At 45.7% G+C, this 19,189-nt stretch overlaps 1 protein-coding gene across 2 annotated transcripts in view; it reads right to left on the bottom strand.

Annotated features, from left to right (window-relative positions):
- ARHGAP42 (Rho GTPase activating protein 42) overlaps nt 1-19,189 on the bottom strand; it is a 164,579-nt gene that overhangs the window by 51,326 nt on the left and 94,064 nt on the right. For both annotated transcript variants that reach the window (XM_082219138.1, XM_082219139.1), the window contains exons 5-6: nt 13,220-13,321; nt 8,918-9,028 (exon numbers count right to left, since the gene is read on the bottom strand). In XM_082219138.1, the coding sequence (XP_082075264.1) occupies nt 8,918-9,028; nt 13,220-13,321 (213 nt within the window). The remainder of the gene's footprint in view (nt 1-8,917; nt 9,029-13,219; nt 13,322-19,189) is intronic.

Here is a 19,189-nt window from a genome sequence, read left to right as displayed (position 1 = left end):
AAACCCAGACAGATGGGCGGGGTAATTATTATTATTATTATTATTATTATTATTATTATTATTATTATTATTTTCAAAACTAACAGCAAACTCCAAGGCGGGGGGGGGGCTGCCTTTAAATTTAGTTTTAATCAAATCTAGCCCAGGGATAATGCAGGTGATGTATCTGGCAACCTATCAAGAGAACAAACTGCAAAAGAGATTTTGTTTACTTAGTTTGCTTTGCCATTTAAACAGAGGCCCAATTTTTAATCTGCGGGCAAACCTGTCAAGTAAACCTTTCAGTCTTACTAATAATGCTCCAGGGTTAGCAGAAGGTCCAAAAAATGCAAACACCAAGCTTTCTGAATCTCCTGGTAGCCCATCTTGCTATTATACCCTCCAGGCAAACCTGTTCACTATTCAAGTACTGCTGCCATTTTCAGATCAAAAACTGCTTTGTTATTACTATCATTAAAAAAACAAAACAAACCTGTTCTGTACTGAAGGAAAAGACTTACTGGCACTAGATGGCAGCAATGTCAAACTTAACATGAAGCATTCAAGTCCCTATACCGAAAGTTAATACGAGTTATTTGTTAGAGCAAGCAAGGTTTCCGGTGTCACAGCCCCAAACACATTTCATTTTGTTTTTTCAGGAGAAGGGCTGGTGTATATGTCAACCCACCCCTGTGGTCAGTTTGTACAATGCTCCAGCCATAATGTTCAGAGCTGCATATGTACTGCTTAGTATACCGGCTGGAGATAATCTACTGGGATGCAGAGATGCTCAGTGTGTGCTAAGAGGTTCAAAATATTTCTCAACACACGTGAAACATTTCAGCCTTCAAGTATTGTTAGCCCAGAAATGGAAACAAGAAGAAATTCCGACGAAAGAAGAATGGCAGATGAAATTAATGGGACTATGCAGAATTGGACAAAATGACAGGAAGGATTCGAAACCTGCGGGACCAGAGATTTACAGAAGATTGGAAGAAGTATATGAATTATTTGAAGAGCAACTGTAATCAACAAATTGCGCTAGGAGGACTACAAGAAGTTTTGTAAGGAGAAATATACGAAGTGTTACAAAGTAGAAAAAGATAGAGATATTGGTTATGAGTTTGAAATGTAATAGGGAAGATAAGAAATGCATACTGAGAGATTAGATTGGAAAATTTTCAGACAGGATTGATGGAAGTCAAAAATTTGAATAAGATGTAAAAGTATGTTTAATTACTGTTGAAAATGATATGTTTAAAAAAAACTAACAAAAATTATATATATATAGAAGCAAAAGAAAAAGGAAACATTTCAGCCTTCACTAGTATTCAGTCTCAGATTTCCAGAGGCTCTCGGGCAGCAGGAATGTCATTGAATATGGCATTTTCCTTCCACCTCAGCTTGAAAGGGGGTTTTGGAGAAAGGGAGTTTTGGAATTCCTGTTCAAAATGCAAATGGGGCAGGCAGAAACAACTGCAATTGTCTCTGCTGCATCTAGTTTGACCCTCAAGGCTCCCACTTTTAGCCTGAAAGATGGAAGGTGTGAAAACTGAGAATTCTCTCGAGGTCTGCAGACTTCACTGAGTGCGCCTGTGCAAAGTGTGAATGGCCTTCACCATTGATTCACCCAATAAGCAAATACCCAGCTTCTCCACCCTGCAGACGTGGCCTTGCTCTTTACCAGACTCCTCAAGCAACAGAGAGAGCCAGGGAGGCACCTGGAAGAGAAGGAACCCAGGAGGATGGAAAACACTGTATTGGAGGACCCAAAGTTCCACTTACCGTATTTTCGCCCCATAGGACGCACCTTTTCCCCTCCAAAAATGAAGGGGAAATGTGTGTGCATCCTATGGGGTGAATGCAGGCTTTTGCTGAAGCCTGGAGAGCCTCTCGCTCTCCAGACTTCGCGCGACTCTCCGCAAGGCGCGGGAGCCCGGCACCGGGCTCCCGCGCCTTGCGGAGAGTTGCCTGCATGCCACGCCCTGTTGTTTACCACTCAGGCAGGCAGGGAGGGAGAAACAGGGCGGGCGCGCGCAGTTCAAACCGCCGCTCCCGCCCGGCGCGAGGCGCCCGCTCTCGTTCCCGCCTCCATGGTTGTTGCCTGAGGGGGAATACGCTGCCACCACAAGGAGGACGGGGAGAAGGAGGAGGCTGAGGCGGCTGGTGTCCCGCGTGCGGCGAGCCTGAGGAAGGCAGCGGGGGCGGGCGAAGCCTCTGGGGCGCTGAGTGGAAGGAGGCGGAGGAGGGACGGACGGAGGAGGAGGAGGCAGCGCCTGGGACTGGCGCTGACAGGCGAGGAAGGAAGGCGAGCGGGAAGGCGGCTGCTGCTGTTGCTGCTGTGGCGCAGCGCGGAGACCGGCCTCCTCCGCAGGCGCTGCCTCCCCTTCTCCTCCCCCGTTTTGTTCTTCTTCTCCCCCCCTTTCCTCCTCCTCCCCCTCCCTCGGACTCCCCCCCCCTTAGAGCTGCATCGGGGAAGGAGGCGAAGGAGGGATGAGATAATCCCGAGGGGAGGGGGTAGGGCGGAGGGACAGGGCGTGAGGGAGCTTGATGGGGAGGGGGCTCTTTCGGGGTGGGGAGCACCTCTTGCTCCTCCTCCTCCTGGAAAGGGGCATTTTTTTAATCTTCTGGCAGGAGGGGGAGTAGGTAAGTTTAGGGATCTAAATAGGGGGGGTGGGGTGGGTGGAGGAAGGAAGGTGCTGCCTCCAGATGAGGAGGGGGGGGGGTCTTACCCTCTTTTTTGGGCAAGGGGGTTTTGGGGGGGGAAATGAGAGATCAGAGGCACGGTTTGAGGGGGTTACATGTAGGGTGTTTTGAATTGGGTTTTTGGGGGGAGGGGTAATACAAAGCCTTGGCTTTGGGGTGAGTGTGAGTGGGGTGGGCTTTTTAGGGATCAGCTCAGGCAGCCATTTAGGAGGCACAGGACAAATTGGGGGTTCTTGAGGGGTTGCCCCCAAGACCCCTATCTGTATTTTCTCTACTGCTGTCCTGAGGTTGCTGTTCAGGCGGATAGCAGCCTGCTGAAGCAGAGCGCCCCGCGCCTCAGGCAGATATCCTTTTCTCCTCTAAAAACTACGGTAGGTGCGTTTTAAAAGCTCAGGCTTCCCCGCAGCTGGGGGGGGGGAAATAATTTTTTTCTTTATTCCCCCCCCCAAAAAAAAAAAACTAGGTGCGGTCCTATGGGACGGTGCGTCCTATAGGGCGAAAAATACGGTAATTTAATTCAGGAAAGGAAAACACCAGTTCCAAGTGGTGTTTTGGACAGTAAAAGCAGGGGAGGCAAAGGTTTGCTTAAATGCAAACTGTCTGGATCCTGCCCTGCGATCTCCCTGGCAAGGATGGGCAGGGTTAAAAATACTTTCAAATAAATAAATGAACTCTTTCTCCCTGCTGTTTCTCAATTATTCTACCCACCCACTCCAAATTCCAGGACATGGGGGCAAAGCCCCTGGGGAAGGCAATCTGAAGTTAGGCAAATAAATGTCAAGCATTATTCCAGACCTAACTGCTCCTCTGGAAGTGGCTTTTCTGCTGCCGTTTTTTTTTTAAAGGGCCAACAGGGGGTAATGTTACCTGATATGCATAAGATCAATTGTGGCCCTGAGAGAGATTTTTATTGGTAGCTTTGTTTTAAATGCAGCTGTTTTTAATTAGTGCTTTAAGTCAGATCTGGCCAGACTTCTACAGGCTGCATTCAGACACAACAATAAACAATGGATAATTCTTATGGAATGAGCCCAGTCAAGTCTTAGGCTAGCACAGTCCCCTCCTTGGTGCAGCCGCAAGGAGAGCAGAAACTTCTGTTTTGCTTCCATTTTGAATTAACCACAGTTTAGTGTGGCATTTCCACCCTAAACTGCGCCTGGTTTGTCTTAACTATGGTTTGCCGAAACAAGCCAACTTCAAACCTTGCTTTATGAAGCCAACACATTTCAATAAATTATAGTTTTATAGATTAACTTGATGCAGTTTACGGTTCAGATGTAACACTAAACTGTGTTTAATTCAAAAGAGAAGCAAGATGCTTATACTCTCCCCCTCTTAGTGGAGAGAAGAGGGAGAAAGAATGCACAACTGAGGCTCACCTAGGCTTCCTATAACAATCAACCATAGATTCGTGTTATGTCAAGACACAGTCACTGGGGTTGATGACAGCGTGGTCCATCTGAATTCCGGATTGCCATTTTCCACCAATGCCTGGCTGGTGAATCTGTTTCCATTACTGCCCTTCAATGCCAGAGGAAGTTTCGCTGAGCATAACCATGAGGGTAAGAGATTCTGGGTTTAATCCAGAGTAATACTTAAGAGCAGATCCACTGAAACCAATGGGAATCAAATTACTCATGACTAAGTCCCATTGAGCTTAACAGGTCCACTTTAAGTAGGACCAACTCTGAATCTAATCCATTAACGTGTTATGCAGCTGTTTAAAATGCTTTTGCCCTGCAGAAACAAGCACTAAGCAAAATTCAGGGTCCATTATCCTTAAAGCAAAACTGTGGCCCATTTGATTGTTAGAAAACACCAATCTCTCTTTCTCTCCCCTCATCCCTATATTCCAGATCACCAACAAAATCAACTTAAGACTGGATAACCAAGGATCTTTCGAGCTATCTGTATTTTTAAAATAAATACATGAACCAGGAAGACAGTAACTTTTTGACGAATTAAAGGCTAGAGGTCAAATTCCTACCCTATCCAAACTGGAAGTGCAATCTTCTTCCTGTGAGAATGAGATGACCAAAGAATCTCAGGGTCACCGACACTACATAAAAATAAATAAAGGACGTTTTGCAGGCTTCAGATGTTGTCATTTTCCCTTGGTCCTCATAGCTCAGCTGCTAACTCACCCTCGTGGCTAGGGCTGCGTTAAACTACCATAAGCTTTGATTTATTGCTCTGATTTATTTAGTGATTCAGAGCCTAGGTAAACATGCAACTGATAAAAGCACAACCGGCCAAAATCAGCCTCCTCGACCTCCAGTCGTACTGTGGGCGGGTTCACACAACATGTATTTTCAGCACATGGCCTGCGCATGTGAACGAGTCATCGCTGACAAAATCAACAGATACAAATGTAGCATCAGCCCAAATGAAGTGCCTTTTGATAGAGCTAGTCCCATTGCAAATGGGAGCAAAGACAGCCATTGTGTAAAGTTCAGGTACAGCTCAGCTGGTACAGCATAAGGCGCTGAATCTCAGGGTCGTGGGTTTGAGCCCCACGTTGGGCAAAAGATCCCTGCATTGCAGGGGGTTGGGACTAGGTCACCCTCTTCCAGACTCTACAATTCTATGGTTCTGATTGGCCCTCAGGCTTCTGCTGCCACTAATTTTAAAAGCTGATGCGCGAGATGACCAGTATGGTATAGTGGTTAAGAGCAGTGGACTTGTAATCTGGTGAACCGGGTTCGCTTCTCCGCTCCTCCACATGCAGCTGCTGGGTGACCTTGGGATAGTCACACTTCTCTGAAGTCTCTCAGCCCCACTCACCTCACAGAGTGTTTGTTGTGGGGGAGGAAGGGAAAGGAGAATGTTGGCCGCTTTGAGACTCCTTAGGGTAGTGATAAAGCGGGATATCAAATCCTAACTCTTCTTCTATAGCTAAGTACGCCATTTCCACAGACACTGCAAAATCCAGTGAAGTGGGACATGTAACACCACTGCTCTTCTTCATGTGTGGCCAAAATGCTTCTCCATCTATTTGTTGAGTTGTTGAGCAGCAGAGGCATTGACCCTTTTGTAGGACTCTCTGCATGCAGAAGGTCTCAGATTCCATTCTCTGCATCTCCCTAAAAAGATCTCAGGTAGCTGGTTTGGAGAAGAACTCTGTGTGAGTCACTACTCACGTGGGCAGAACTGGGCTAGATCAGGGTGCCTCAAAGTGCTGCTGAACTGCAACTCCCATCATCCCTGACTATTGGCCATGATTGATGCGGAGCTGGAATCCAATGACGGATGGAAGGCCACGTATTAGCCAACCCAGAAAGATCACCGGTCCGACCCACATTTGCCAGCTTTATAAATGAAGCCAGCAAAGTATTAACAGAGATGTCTGTTACCATCAATAAAACTTTTACTTTGTACTGATGCAGGTTACCTGCCAGTATCCATGCATCTGTGTATTTAAGTGTAAAAAAAAAAATCACTTGTTTATTTGCTCTGATCTATGTATTGTTACACAAATTTGCCTGCATTTAATTAAATAATGTCCATTGCATTCCAGCAGCAATGGACTTCTTCTGCCAGGGTCAAGAGCAAGAACGGCTGCTACAGTTTTCCAGGAAATATTTTTGATAAAGCAGCTGCTAAAAAGTGAGGAGCTGGGTTATTTTTTTACGTTACACACACACACACACACACACACACACGAACGTCAAGGAAAATCTGAGCTGATTTTGTTTGCTTTGAAAACCTGCAGTTGTGTCCAATATCTTAACTCCTTGCTAAAAGTAAAAAATAAATAAATCAGGAGTTTCTGGAAGGAAGCGTACAAGGCGCCATCCAACCACCTTTGGGACTCCACTCCAGATTTGTGTAGGTTTTACTCCTTAGCATTTTCTTCTCCTGAGGTCCAGCGCCGAGAGCCTTCTGGCGGTTCCCTCGCTGCGAGAAGCCAAGTTACAGGGAACCAGGCAGAGGGCCTTCTCGGTAGTGGCACCTGCCCTGTGGAACGCCCTCCCACCAGATGTCAAAGAGAACAACAACTACCAGACTTTTAGAAGACACCTGAAGGCGGCCCTGTTTAGGGAAGCTTTTAATGTTTAATAGATTATTGTATTTTAATATTCTGTTAGAAGCCACCAAGAGTGGCTGGGGAAGCCCAGCCAGATGGGCGGGGTATAAATAATAAATTATTATTATTATTACTCCTGGAGATGTCTCACAAGGTGGTCAAAGTTTAGGAGCAGAATTTTCCTTCTCCTAGATGGGCTGCCTTCCCAGATTGATGAGCCCCGTCTGCCCCTCATTTTCCTCTCCAGAATGTGCAGAAACCGCCATCTTGACAGTTGGACCCACTATTGGTCTCATCTGCTCAATCCACCAGTTCTCAAAGCAGCTAAACATGTACCTATGAAAACCCCAGGAGGACATGAGTGCATTAGCTCTCTCTATGTAAGCATCTTAAGTATGCTTACATACTCCAAAGTAAGTGTGCACAGGAGTGCAGCCTTTGAGAGTGAAGCAAGCCCCACTGAATTCAACTGGATTTACTCCCAGGTAAGTATGCCTAGGATTTCAGCCATGATGAGGCAAAGTCATATGTTGCTTAGCCCTTCCTTAGCAGTTCCATATTTTTTTAATAACTTCCATACTCTCCCTTTCTTTTACTTCTTTAATAAAAGGTCAAACAGATTTATTGAAGTTTGAAGACTAATGCCTTGGTTAGGCATTCTGAGCCAATTTTTACATTATGAATTTTTTACGTTATGTCATGTGTTGCACAGACAACACTGCTAAAGCGCAAGTCATTAAAATGTCATGCAGATAGATGGCAAGTTGTCTGCAATTTCATTCCACGCTGGATGAGGAAACTTTTACGTGACCATTCAAGGAACGGAGATTATTGTTCAGAACAAGCCTTTGACGGCTTCTGATAAATTCCCTTCTTTAATTAACCCATATATTCCACTTTAAATGCATAAACCGCAGGTTTAAGTCAGTGGTTTTCCAGAACTCTGTGCCTGGGAACCTGAGGGTTCTTCAGGAGCAAATTTTGAGTTCCTTACTGAGGTAAATAAGCTGACTTAGTTCAGGCGTCGCATTAAACTATAATGAAAGCAGCTGACCCATGGTTTGTCATGATGTATGAATTTTTTAAAAAACCCACCATTTGCGATCAGCCAGCAAGTCAGTTCTGGAAGCAATGATGTACATTTAAATTAGGCTTGCAATTGTAGTTTGTGCTAAATGCGGCTTGGTGTGATATCTGAGTTGACAAACCATAATGAGGCCTGCTGGTCTGCCTGCAAAGACCCATGTGACTCAGAAGTGAGAATGTTCACCAGATGGGAAAAGAAAAGCAGATAAGCAGATCTAAGCCATGGTCTGCCAACTACATCAGGATAACAATACTGACAGAGGATAGAGTGGTGGTGAGACATGAGAAGAAAGCTGATTTCCAGTCCTTCAAATGATGGTTTACAGGATTTGCAATGTGCTATCTCAAAACAGCCAATGCGGGAGGCACTGTGGTCTAAACCACAGCGCCTAGGGCTTGCCGATCAGAAGGTCAGCGGTTCAAATCCTCACAACGGGGTGAGCTCCCGTTGTTCAGTCCCAGCTTCTGCCCACCTAGCAGTTTGAAAGCACGTCAAGTGCAAGTAGATAAATTGGTATCACTCTGGCGGGAAGGTAAACGGTGTTTCCGTGTGCTGCTCTGGTTCGCCAGAAGCAGCTTAGTCATGCTGGCCACATGATCTGGAAGCTGTCTGTGGACAAACGCTGGCTCCCTTGGCCTATAGAGCGAGATGAGCGAGCAACCCCAGAGTCGTCCGCGACTGGACCTAACAGTCAGGGGTACCTTTACCTTTATCTCAGCACAGCCAATGGCTTAACATTATGCCTGAAATGATCCCTTCTGTGCCATAACAATTCTTTCTCTGCAACACCTAGCCTCAGTGCAGAATTGGGAAGGCTTTCTAGACATGTTGGGCCCTCTACATAAATGAAGAATGAACCAACCACAGAATTTTTTTGCAACGTGAAGGATTTTCACGTACAGACAAGCTCATCGGCAGACAGATAGATACAAAAATAGTTTTGAGGATAGGAATTTTAAACCACACTAACTTACAAGAAAGGAAGTGTAACACAACTATTAAAAAATGTTTAAATGTATATGCATATATATTATGATATATCACATACTGTAAGTTTGGGTTGTGCAATTGCTTCATTCTTTGTTTATATTTCTACTTTGGTAACCACAAAAACTTACGGGCTCAACAAATTCAAACTTTTTTCTCTCTTGCACTTCTTGGATTTTAAAGACATATTCTAACGATGCTTCGTAAAAGTTTTGGTGTTCTCGGTCAATCTGTGTGTCTGCCTAAAATAAAAGAGAAATAGAATGAAGCGTTCATTTATTTACCATTTAACTATATAAAAGCCAGGTACACAATAACGGTACTAATAAAATGCAGCTAAAAATCCACAAAACTTTAAAAAACGAACAAACCCCAAAGTGCAAAAAACACAGCGGTAATTTACACAGTTTGTATTTATTTTTCACATGTGAAACAATGCTTTCCAGAAACCTGCATCTATTATGGAAAAAAGACAGCTAGTCATTCTGGTTAAGAAAGTATCCAAACACATGCATTTATATAACTAGGCTCAAATGAAAAGACAATTCTCTACCAACACTATATTCGGAGGTCTTGCGCTCTATTTCAATGTAATTGTTGTTCAGATACTGCAATTTTATAAATAATCCATAGAAACCCCCTGCAGGGAGAAAGGTTTTATTCAAACTCGAGAGTAAAATAAGCACTTAACTCTACTTAGCCAGACCATGATTGGCTGTGAAGTATGTTATGAAACACATTCCAACTTGCTCTTTAATGGCAAGTGCTTCTATTTTCCCTGCCATTAACAGAGACAGAATTACGCCCCAGTGAGAATTCTGTATGTGTAAATCTGGTACACCCAGGTAACAAAACAACTTCTCCCCCCCCCCCCGCTTGCAGTTGTTTTCACCACGCAGACATCTGTTTAGTGAGTAATAATGAAGACTTAATTCCAAGTCCATAAAACAGCCTTTTACAAGTACATTACAACCTCTTGCTTATAACATGGAGGTAGCAGTAACAAATAAACAGAACAGCAGTGAATTTTAAAAGAGATAGGGTTCTCGGCATGAGCGGAATCCAGCCCTCCTCCTCCCAACTCTCGGACCCATGCGGACGGCCTCAAGTTCAATTAAGCATGTGGGGTTGCAGCTCCCCATTGAGACATTTGGTTGGCCACTGTGAAAACAGTACAGACTAAATGGGTCATCGCCTTGATTCAGCAGCAACTATTCCTCTAGTTGAAGGTAAGCAGGTAAGCAGGTAATGGACAAGAGCTCTCTGCTTGATGCCCTGGACAACCGCTGCAAGCCAGAGTCGACAGTACAGTGGTACATTGGTTTAAGAACAGCTTTGTTGTTGTTTAGTCGTGTCCGACTCTTCGTGACCCCACGGACCAGAGCACGCCAGGCACTTCGGTCTTCCACTGCCTCCCACAGTTTGGTCAAACTCATGCTGGTAGCTTCAAGAATACTGTCCAACCATCTCGTCCTCTGTTGTCCCCTTCTCCTTATGCCCTCCATCTTTCCCAACATCAGGGTTTTTTCCAGGGGGTCGTCTCTTCTCATGAGGTGGCCAAAGTATTGGAGCCTCAGCTTCAGGATCTGTCCTTCCAGTGAGCACTCAGGGCTGATTTCCTTCAGAATGGATAGGTTTGATCTTCTTGCTTAAGTTTATGAATAACTTGGATTAAGAACGCTGCAAACCCGGAAGTAGGTGTTTTGGTTTGTGAACTTTGTCTTGGAAGCAGAACATGTTCCGCTTCCTGTTGAGTGTGCTCCATTTGTAAAGTGAGTCCCCCGCTGCTATGGGAAAGCACGCCTTGGTTTAAGAACGCTTTGGTTTAAGAACGGACTTCCGGAACGTTCAGTGTGGTGTAATGGTTAAGAGCGGTAGTCACGTAATCTGGGAAACCGGGTTCGTGTCTCCGCTCCTCCACTTGCAGCTGCTGGGTGACCTTGGGCCAGTCACACTTCTGTGAAGTCTCTCAGCCCCACTCACCTCACAGAGTGTTTGTTGTGGGGGAGGAAGGGAAAGGAGAATGTTAGCCGCTTTGAGACTCCTGAAGGGGAGTGAAAGGCGGGATATCAAATCCAAACTCTTCTTCTTCTTCTTCTTCTTCTTCTTCTTCTTCTTCTTCTTCTTAAGTTCGCAAACCAAGGTACCACTGTACTAGGCTAGATGGATGAAACTGTATTTGTTCAGTGTTAGCAGGGTTGGAGATAGAGGGACAGCGGAAATGAACAACTTAGGGAACTTAGCTGTTTGAGGAAATTTGGGATGGGTCAGTTATCAGTTCTGGCAACTATTCGAGGTTGAGTTTACGGCAGTCAACAGCAGCAAGAATTAAGTCTCCTGGATGCTAAATATCCCAGCAAGACGCTTTCTAAAGCCCTTTGTGAAGCGTCACGCTACCTGCCTCTGTTAATTATAAAGAAACTTCCTTAGTGGACAGAATGATCTTCCTTCTATTTGACCAGAGCTGGAGGGTGCCATTCGCCTGACTTTTCTGGGGTCAACTAGCTCAAGGCCCACTGTGAGTACAGTAGCAGCAAAAATCTGTAACACTCTTAGGTGACACAGCCAGGCTTAGGATAGAGAGAAAGGGATGTCTGCAGTTCTAAGGTATGAAGATTTTAAAGGAATAATGGGAACTTTTAGGTACAAGGTGAGAGTTTGATTTAAATGAATGGGGATTTATACGAATATTTTTATTTTTTTGTTGGGACAGGAAATGTGCTAAGGGGAATATTATGGATGGTGAAAATGGTTTTGTAGAGCAGCCAAATGTGAAGAGTATGGAGCAGAAGGGAGTATTATTCTACACAATCAGCCAATAATGTTATACAAAACATGACACACAAAAAATCCCACACTGGGAAGGTAGAAACAGTTGAGTTGGTATTTTGTAGACCATCCCACTCTGTCAACCAGACCCAACATCTATGGAACGTCTTACCAGACCTTCTGGAAACTTCCAAAAATAACTGCTCACCTTGGCCTTTATTCCAGATTTTTATGCTGAGCTGCTGCCGATTTAAGTCGTATTATATTATTGCATGTTAATGTTTTGGGGTCTGACTGTTGTTGAATTTCTTACTGCTGATTGATTGATTGTGCTGTGCTGCGTAATTGTACTGTGTAACTGTGCTACGGGTAGCCTAAAAATATGCAAAATAAAAAGGCAAGGGTGCCGGCATGAACAACATTCCATAATCCTCAGATGATACCGTATTTTTCGCTCTATAGGACGCACTTTTCCCCCCTCCAAAAATGAAGGGGAAATGTGTGTGCGTCCTATGGAGCGAAGAAGCCATAGCCCCGCGACCCTCTCCCAGCTGGAGAGGTGACGCGCAGCTATGGCAGGAGTCTCTTTAGCCGCGCGCCACCTCTCCAGCCAGGAGAGCGCATGTGGGGCTAAAGAAACCCCGCTTACCCTCTCCCGGCTGGAGCCTCTCCGCTGTGCGCCTTTCCGCTGCTCCCTGACCTGTTCTTTGGGGCTGGTGGTGGGCTTCCCGCCGCCAGCCCCAAAGAGCAGGTCAAAAGGAACCTGAAGCCTGGAGAGTGAGAGGGGTCAGTGCGCACCGACCCCTCTCGCTCTCCAGGCTTCCAAGGTAGCTGCCTGAAGGCGACTGAACACACCTTAAACGGCACCTTGTTTTAGAGGGGGAAAACAAGAGGGGGGAAATTCTCCCCCTCTCTGCGCAGCGCCTCCTGCCACTTCACTGAAGGGGCGCTGAGCAGAGAGGGGGAGATATTTTTTTTCTTGTTCTCCCCCCTCTAAAACAAGGTGTGTCCTATTGTCCAGTGCATCCTATAGAGCGAAAAATACGGTAATTCATTATTGTGTTTAGACAGGCAGGTTAATGGCAAACAACACAAACTGCGTAATCTCACTCTTTTGCTGTAAATCCTGGAAACAGATAAGTCTATTGCAGGCATAGGCAAACTCCGGCCCTCCAGATGTTTTGAGACTACAATTCCCATCATCCCTGAACACTGGTCCTGTTAGCTAGGGATGATGGGAGTTGTAGTCCCAAAACATCTGGAAGGGCGAGTTTGCCTATGCCTAGTCTACTGGATTGGATTCCATTATTGATCAGAGGAGATTACTAAGTTAAATCTTATTTATGGTGTGTATTTTGCGTTTTTATTTATTTTTATTGTACATCACCCTGGGCTGCTTTTGAGAGAAAGGGTTATCTAAAAAGGCAACAAATCAACAAATGAAGTATAGTGACAAATTTATCATTATATTTAAACATATATTTAAAATCCATATGCAAGTGGTTTATATGTACGTCAAATCTCTGAACAGAAGCATGGATGACCGTTCTACATAAATTCAGAAGGTGATTGTCACTTACCCTCATTGATACTTCCCCTCCCCCCTCCTTATTAATGCAAATAAAATAATAAAAAAATAAAAGCCCCAATGATAAAAAGCTTACGTCTTGCAGGTGTGATTCCTTCTTCTTGGCAGATAAATTTAAGTGCTTCTCTAAGGTTGAATAATACTTTTCACTTTCTTTATCAAACTTCTTCTTTCCTTCCTGGAAAACAAGACATTCCAAAGTAAAGAACAGGAAACTAGAACTGAACGTGTTGAAGAAAAGACTTCTCACCCATTTAGATCAGGGATCCCCAAATGTCTGATTTCACAGATCCCTTCATGGAGCTTATGAGGTTCTCATCAACCCCAACCCAAATTCTTGGTAAGGGAAATGAAACAAAGTCAAGAAACACCAATACATAATCAAGGTTCGTTAATCATCGACCCCAGTTACTAGGAATCGTAAAAATGTAAAAAATGAATAAATAAGGAAGTACAGTGGACGCTCACGTTGAGAACGTGATCCGTGCGGGAAAAACGTTCGCAACCCAGGGTGTTCACAACCTGCAGCGCCACGTCTGCGCACACGCGGGTCGTGATTCGGTGCTTCTGCACATACGCAAGCGCTAAAACCCGGAAGTAACCCGTTCTGGTACTTCCGGGTTCGGCGTGGTGCAGAACCTGAAATTGCGCAACCCAAAGTGTCTGTAACCCGAGGTATGACTGTAATACTGTTGTAGTGTGGAATCCTCTTCTTAAATACAGAGGTTCCTCATTGCCAAGGGAGGTCCGCTCTGTACATGCCCATATTCGTTATTTCTTCATCGTTCCTAATCACATTTTTCACACCATGCATCATTAACTTCTTTCCCACTCTTAAGCCCTTTCCATCCCCAAGGTCTACAGATTCATCGCCTGCACAGTCCCATTTAGTCCATGCTGTGACTTGCACAGGTGACAGAGACGAGTGGGGATTGTGCCTAAGGAGAAAGACAAGAGGAATCTTGACAAGAATGACATCTGCCCAGGAAGCTGCAAACTGCCCTCCAGAAGTGAAGGCCCTCTAGCAAACATTGCTAATAAACCTTCCTTATTACTTAACTCCCAACCCTGCACTGCAAAGTCTCATTTGATGGGAGAGCTGCTTTCTGCTACCATAAATTCTCACACTCTATCTGTCCCTATATATTGACGTAGCAGTGCCACACACACACGTGTCTGGAAATGTTCAAGGTCAGAACAAAACTCTGATTCTCATTATCTTTGTAAGATGGGAGCCCCCTTCCCAACACTGCAGGGTGGTTTTTAGAAAACAAGGAAATAAATTCATGCATAACCACAGCCTATTGCATCTTTGCCCTCCATATGATTAAAAAAATCAAATATCCTCTTAGTACATTTTTAATGCAACATGGATATACATCAGGTTAAAATATATTTCGGAAGCCCTTTGCTTCTTAAAAGGAGGAAGGCATTTCAGCAGATGCCAATGCAGCTTTAATTAATAATAATAATAATAATAATAATAATAATAATAATAATAATAATTATTTATACCCCGCCCTCCCCAGCCAGAGCCGGGCTCAGGGCAGCTACCAGTAAAATTACAGTAAAAACATAATAAGAAAAAATAACAAACCAATTTAAAATACAGGTTAAAACACAATTTAAAATGCAGCCTCATTTTAATAGTAGCCCATAGATCAAAACCATAAGGGGAGGGAAATGTAAGGGTCAGACTGACTTCAAACCAAAGGCCAGGCGGAAGAACTCTGTCTTGCAGGCCCTGCAGAAAGATGTCAAGTCCTGCAAGGTCATAGTCTCTTGTGACAGGGCATTCCACCAAGTTGGGGCCAGTACTGAAAAGGCCCTAGGTGAGACCAATCTAACCACCTTGCGACTTGGGACCTCCAAAATGTTGTCATTTGTGGACCTTAAGGTCCTCTGCGGGGCATAACAGGAGAGGCGGTCCGGTAGGTACATGGGTCCTAGGCCATCCTCCTAGCTTTGAGGAGAGGGAGATCCCCCTGAACACAAAGTGCAGCCCTCAGCCCTCGAAGCTTCTAACTCAGCTGGCATCAGAGTCCTGAGCCAGACATGTGGGTTTGGCCTAGAGCAATGTTGGCTGCTGACCTGTCCCATTCATGGCATCAAGTCCTGCCAACATGCCCAGAGGAGCTTTCTGCTGGGGGGGGGGGAAACCAACAGAATGTCCTACCTACATAAAAAGGGCTCTGCTGGGATCAGGCAAAAAGCCCGCCTAGTCTAGTACTTTAGTCTCACGGTGGCCAGCTAGATGCCCTGATTGCGATTCCCAACAACTACCACCCACAGGTGCACTGGTCCATTTTGGGACTAAGAGACGTTGCATTTTTCCGGAGGACAGGAAATGACAATGTGCAAGGAACTCCCCGGGTGAATGGGTCGGAGGCATGGGACAAACACTTCTTCTACATGCAACTCACACCCCTTTGCAAGGAGGAACAAGTTGGCTGTTTCTGGGGGTTTTGAGTTTTTAATCTTGTCCCCCCCCAGGACATTTTCTTATCCAGACCCTCCCCTTGGGTTTTTCTCAGGCAAAGCCCTTAATTTCACATTTCTTCCAACTACGCGTGGCGAAACATACGGAGGAATACAGAACTAGCTACACGGCAACAGCAATTTGAACAATATAAAAAACAACAACGAAAACCACAGAAATGTTGATATATAATCCTGAAATTTGTCCATAATGCGGCAGCTAGACTGGTGACTGGGAGTGGCCGCTGGGAACACATAACACCGGTCCTGAGAGATCTGCATTGGCTCCCAGTACGTTTCCGAGCACAATTCAAAGTGTTGGTGCTGACCTTTAAAGCCCTAAATGGCCTCAGCCCAGGATACCTGAAGGAGCGTCTCCACCCCCATCATTCAGCCCGGACACTGAAGTCCAGCTCCGATGGCCTTCTGGCGGTTCCCTCACTGCCAGACAGCCACATCTGGAGAGCTGCGGGTCCCCCATCTCTGATCTAGAGCAGTGTCCCGCTTTGAGGCAGGATAATCTTCCTGTGTTATAGCCTAGACCACAATGTGCCCGAAAAAGTAAACACATGTGATAGATAAAAGCTTCAGATGGAAGTAAGCCAGCAGTTCTCAACCTGTGGGTCCCCAGATGTTGTTGGACAACAACTCCCATCATCCCTGAGCTCTGGCCTTGCTAGCTAGGGATGATGGGAGTTGTAGTCCAACAACATCTGGGGACCCGCAGGTTGAGAAAGGCTGAAGTAAGCCAACCGAGGAACCTCAGAAATCAGGTGGAGATCCACTGGGTTCTAACCCACTCAACCCATGGATCTTGCTAGACTCGGACTGTTTCCTAAGTGGACACAGGATTGCAGCCTCAAAATCCCAGTCATTTTTGCATGCATGCGATAAGAGATAGGGCTGAATTCTCCCTCTCTCTCTCTCTAGCTCTACATTACAACAGAAATCCCGAGGGAAGCAATTCTCACTGAATGCTCCTTTCACTCAATATTTACGTGAAACTTACAGTTGAGAATCACGATCCAAAATGAGCTCCTGTAACAAACAGTTAAGCATTCCATTTGTTGTGACTGTGATAAATGAGCCATCTGAAATTCTGCAACATCTCACACTGGCTCCTGCCCAAATTCTGCCCACATGCAGAACTAGCAAGCATGGCTAACAGACAATTAAAATTCCTGCCTCCCTCACAGAGGCAAACAAAAGGTAGCCTGTGCAACAGTTCATCCCACCTTTTATCTTATTTTTAAAAAACTGTTTTGAAAGCAGCTATTCTGAAAGAGAGAAGTTTAACAACCATGACTTCCTGTTACTAAGGTACCCTGTGGTCTGAGAGCTGCATTTACTGGAAAGCAATGCTACAAATCTGCTTTTTAATTTTCTCTTATTTACCACATGCCAACATTCCTCTTTCAAACGACCCGAGATGGGGAAGAACGCGAACAATTGCAGTCGGTGCCTGAGCCATCGCTCAGCCGTTTCGACTGAATTTACATCTTCATTTTTATTTCGGACATGATGGAACTGCTGGGAATCTCTCCATAAAATGTTAGCGAGCCAGACCCTTCTGGCTTTTAAAAAATAAATGACTTGGACAAATATTCCAGGAACGCTATAATTTATTATTATTTTTTAAAGCCAGGCTTCCAAACCGATAGGTCAGCAAGTACCGTAGAATTGCCAATGATTTTCAGGTCAACCTCACCCCCAGCACATGTGAAAGTTCATGCAGAACCACCAATGAAAGAGATACGGGGGGGGGGGATCAAAAGCATATCGAGGGATTTACCTTGTAAAAAAGCCAGCGACATTTTTGAGTAGGTTGACGAATCTTATGGAACAAGGGTGGGAAGCCTCAAGTCTGGGAGCTTCTCTCTTTGTCGTCCCCCCCCCCAACTCCCTCTAAGGAATGGCTCCTCCTCAGGCCACACTTTTCACTGGCCCTGATCGACCGGCTCCTCACCTGCTTTTTCGTCACTTGGAATGTATTACAGTGGTACCTCAGGATACATACGCTTCAGGTTACGGACTCCGCTAACCCAGAAATAGTACCTTGGGTTAAGAACTTTGCTTCAGGATGAGAACAGAAATTGTGCTCTGGCGGTGCGGCAGCAGTGGGAGGCCCGATTAGCTAAAGTGGTGCTTCAGGTTAAGAACAGTTTCAGGTTAAGTACGAACCTCCGGAACGAATTAAGTACTTAACCCGAGGTACCACTGTACTGAACTCTGATAACACCTTTTGCTTGCTATGACACCCTGTTTCCCTGAAAATAAGACAGCGTCTTATATTAATTTTTGCTCCCAAAGATGTGCTAGGTCTTATTTTCAGGGGATGTCTTATTTTTCCATGAAGAATGCGGCACACGTTTATTGTCTAACTGTGACTCTGCCAGATTCCGTCAGGGCAGAGCAAGCAGCAGGCGGCAGCTTGTCCTGGAGGCGGCATGGGCTCTCTCATTTAAAGAGACCTCGCACTGCCTGAATAGCTCCGGCTGCGCTGTGGCCAATCAGTGAGCTGCGCGGCGGCGCCTGCCGCTACGGTCCAGAGGAGTCAGACGCCTTACGGTAGCTTCAGGGGCCTTATATTCTAGGGAGTGCTTGTGTTCGGGGGAGGCCTTATTATCGGGGACGTCTTATTTTCGGGGGATGCCTTATATTACAGCAAGAGGCAAAACTGGAAGTAGGTCTCATTTTCGGGGGATGTCTTACTTTCGGGGAAAGATGGTAGCTCAGCAGGTTAGAGCATGGTGCTGATAATGCCAAGGTTGCAGGTTCGATCCCCCCGTATGGGGCAGCTGCATATTCCTACATTGAAGGGGGAAGGAAAAGATGGCTTCGAGGGTCCCTTAAAGGTAAAGGGACCCCTGACCATTAGGTCCAGTCATGACCAACTCTGGGGTTGTGGCGCTCATCTCGCTTTATTGGCCGAGGGAGCCGGCGTACAGCTTCCGGGTCATGTGGCCAGCAGGACTAAGCCGCTTCTGGCGAACCAGAGCAGCGCACGGAAACGCCGTTTACCTTCCCGCCGGAGCAGCACCTATTTATCTACTTGTACTTTGACGTGCTTTTGAACTGCTAGGTTGGCAGGAGCAGGGACCGAGCAACAGGAGCTCAGCCCATCACGGGGATTCAAACCGCTGACCTTCTGATCGGCAAGCCCTAGGCTCTGTGGTTTAACCCACAACGCCACCCACGTCCCTCTGAGGGTCCCTTCCAACTCTACAGTTCTATGAAGAGGTGTGGATGTCAGGCCCAAGCCGAGTGGAGGGGGGAAGCAGTCAGGTACACTTGCCCCAGGCCTCAGAAGGGGGGGCGGGGGGAATGCCAGCTGTTTTTTTGTCTGTTTGATTTTATAACTTTATTCTAACAAGACTCCCACCTCGGGCGTGCTCTGCATGGGCCTGGTGGATGTGCAAGCCTTCATTGGACAAATGCACCCTACTGTGCAAAAATAAAAGCCACATCCCTTGTTCCACCCATTTATTTCATTTTATTTCTGCCTTTGGCTGCTACTCACCACTGGAACATGCCTCCTCCGCTTTGCCAGAAAGCAGCCGTCAGGTTG

Source organism: Podarcis vaucheri (genome assembly GCF_965113315.1).
Source record: "Podarcis vaucheri genome assembly, chromosome: 4".
Classification (NCBI taxonomy): domain Eukaryota; kingdom Metazoa; phylum Chordata; class Lepidosauria; order Squamata; family Lacertidae; genus Podarcis; species Podarcis vaucheri.
Note: the sequence above shows the minus strand (reverse complement) of the source record. Positions and strands in the feature narration are given on the sequence as shown.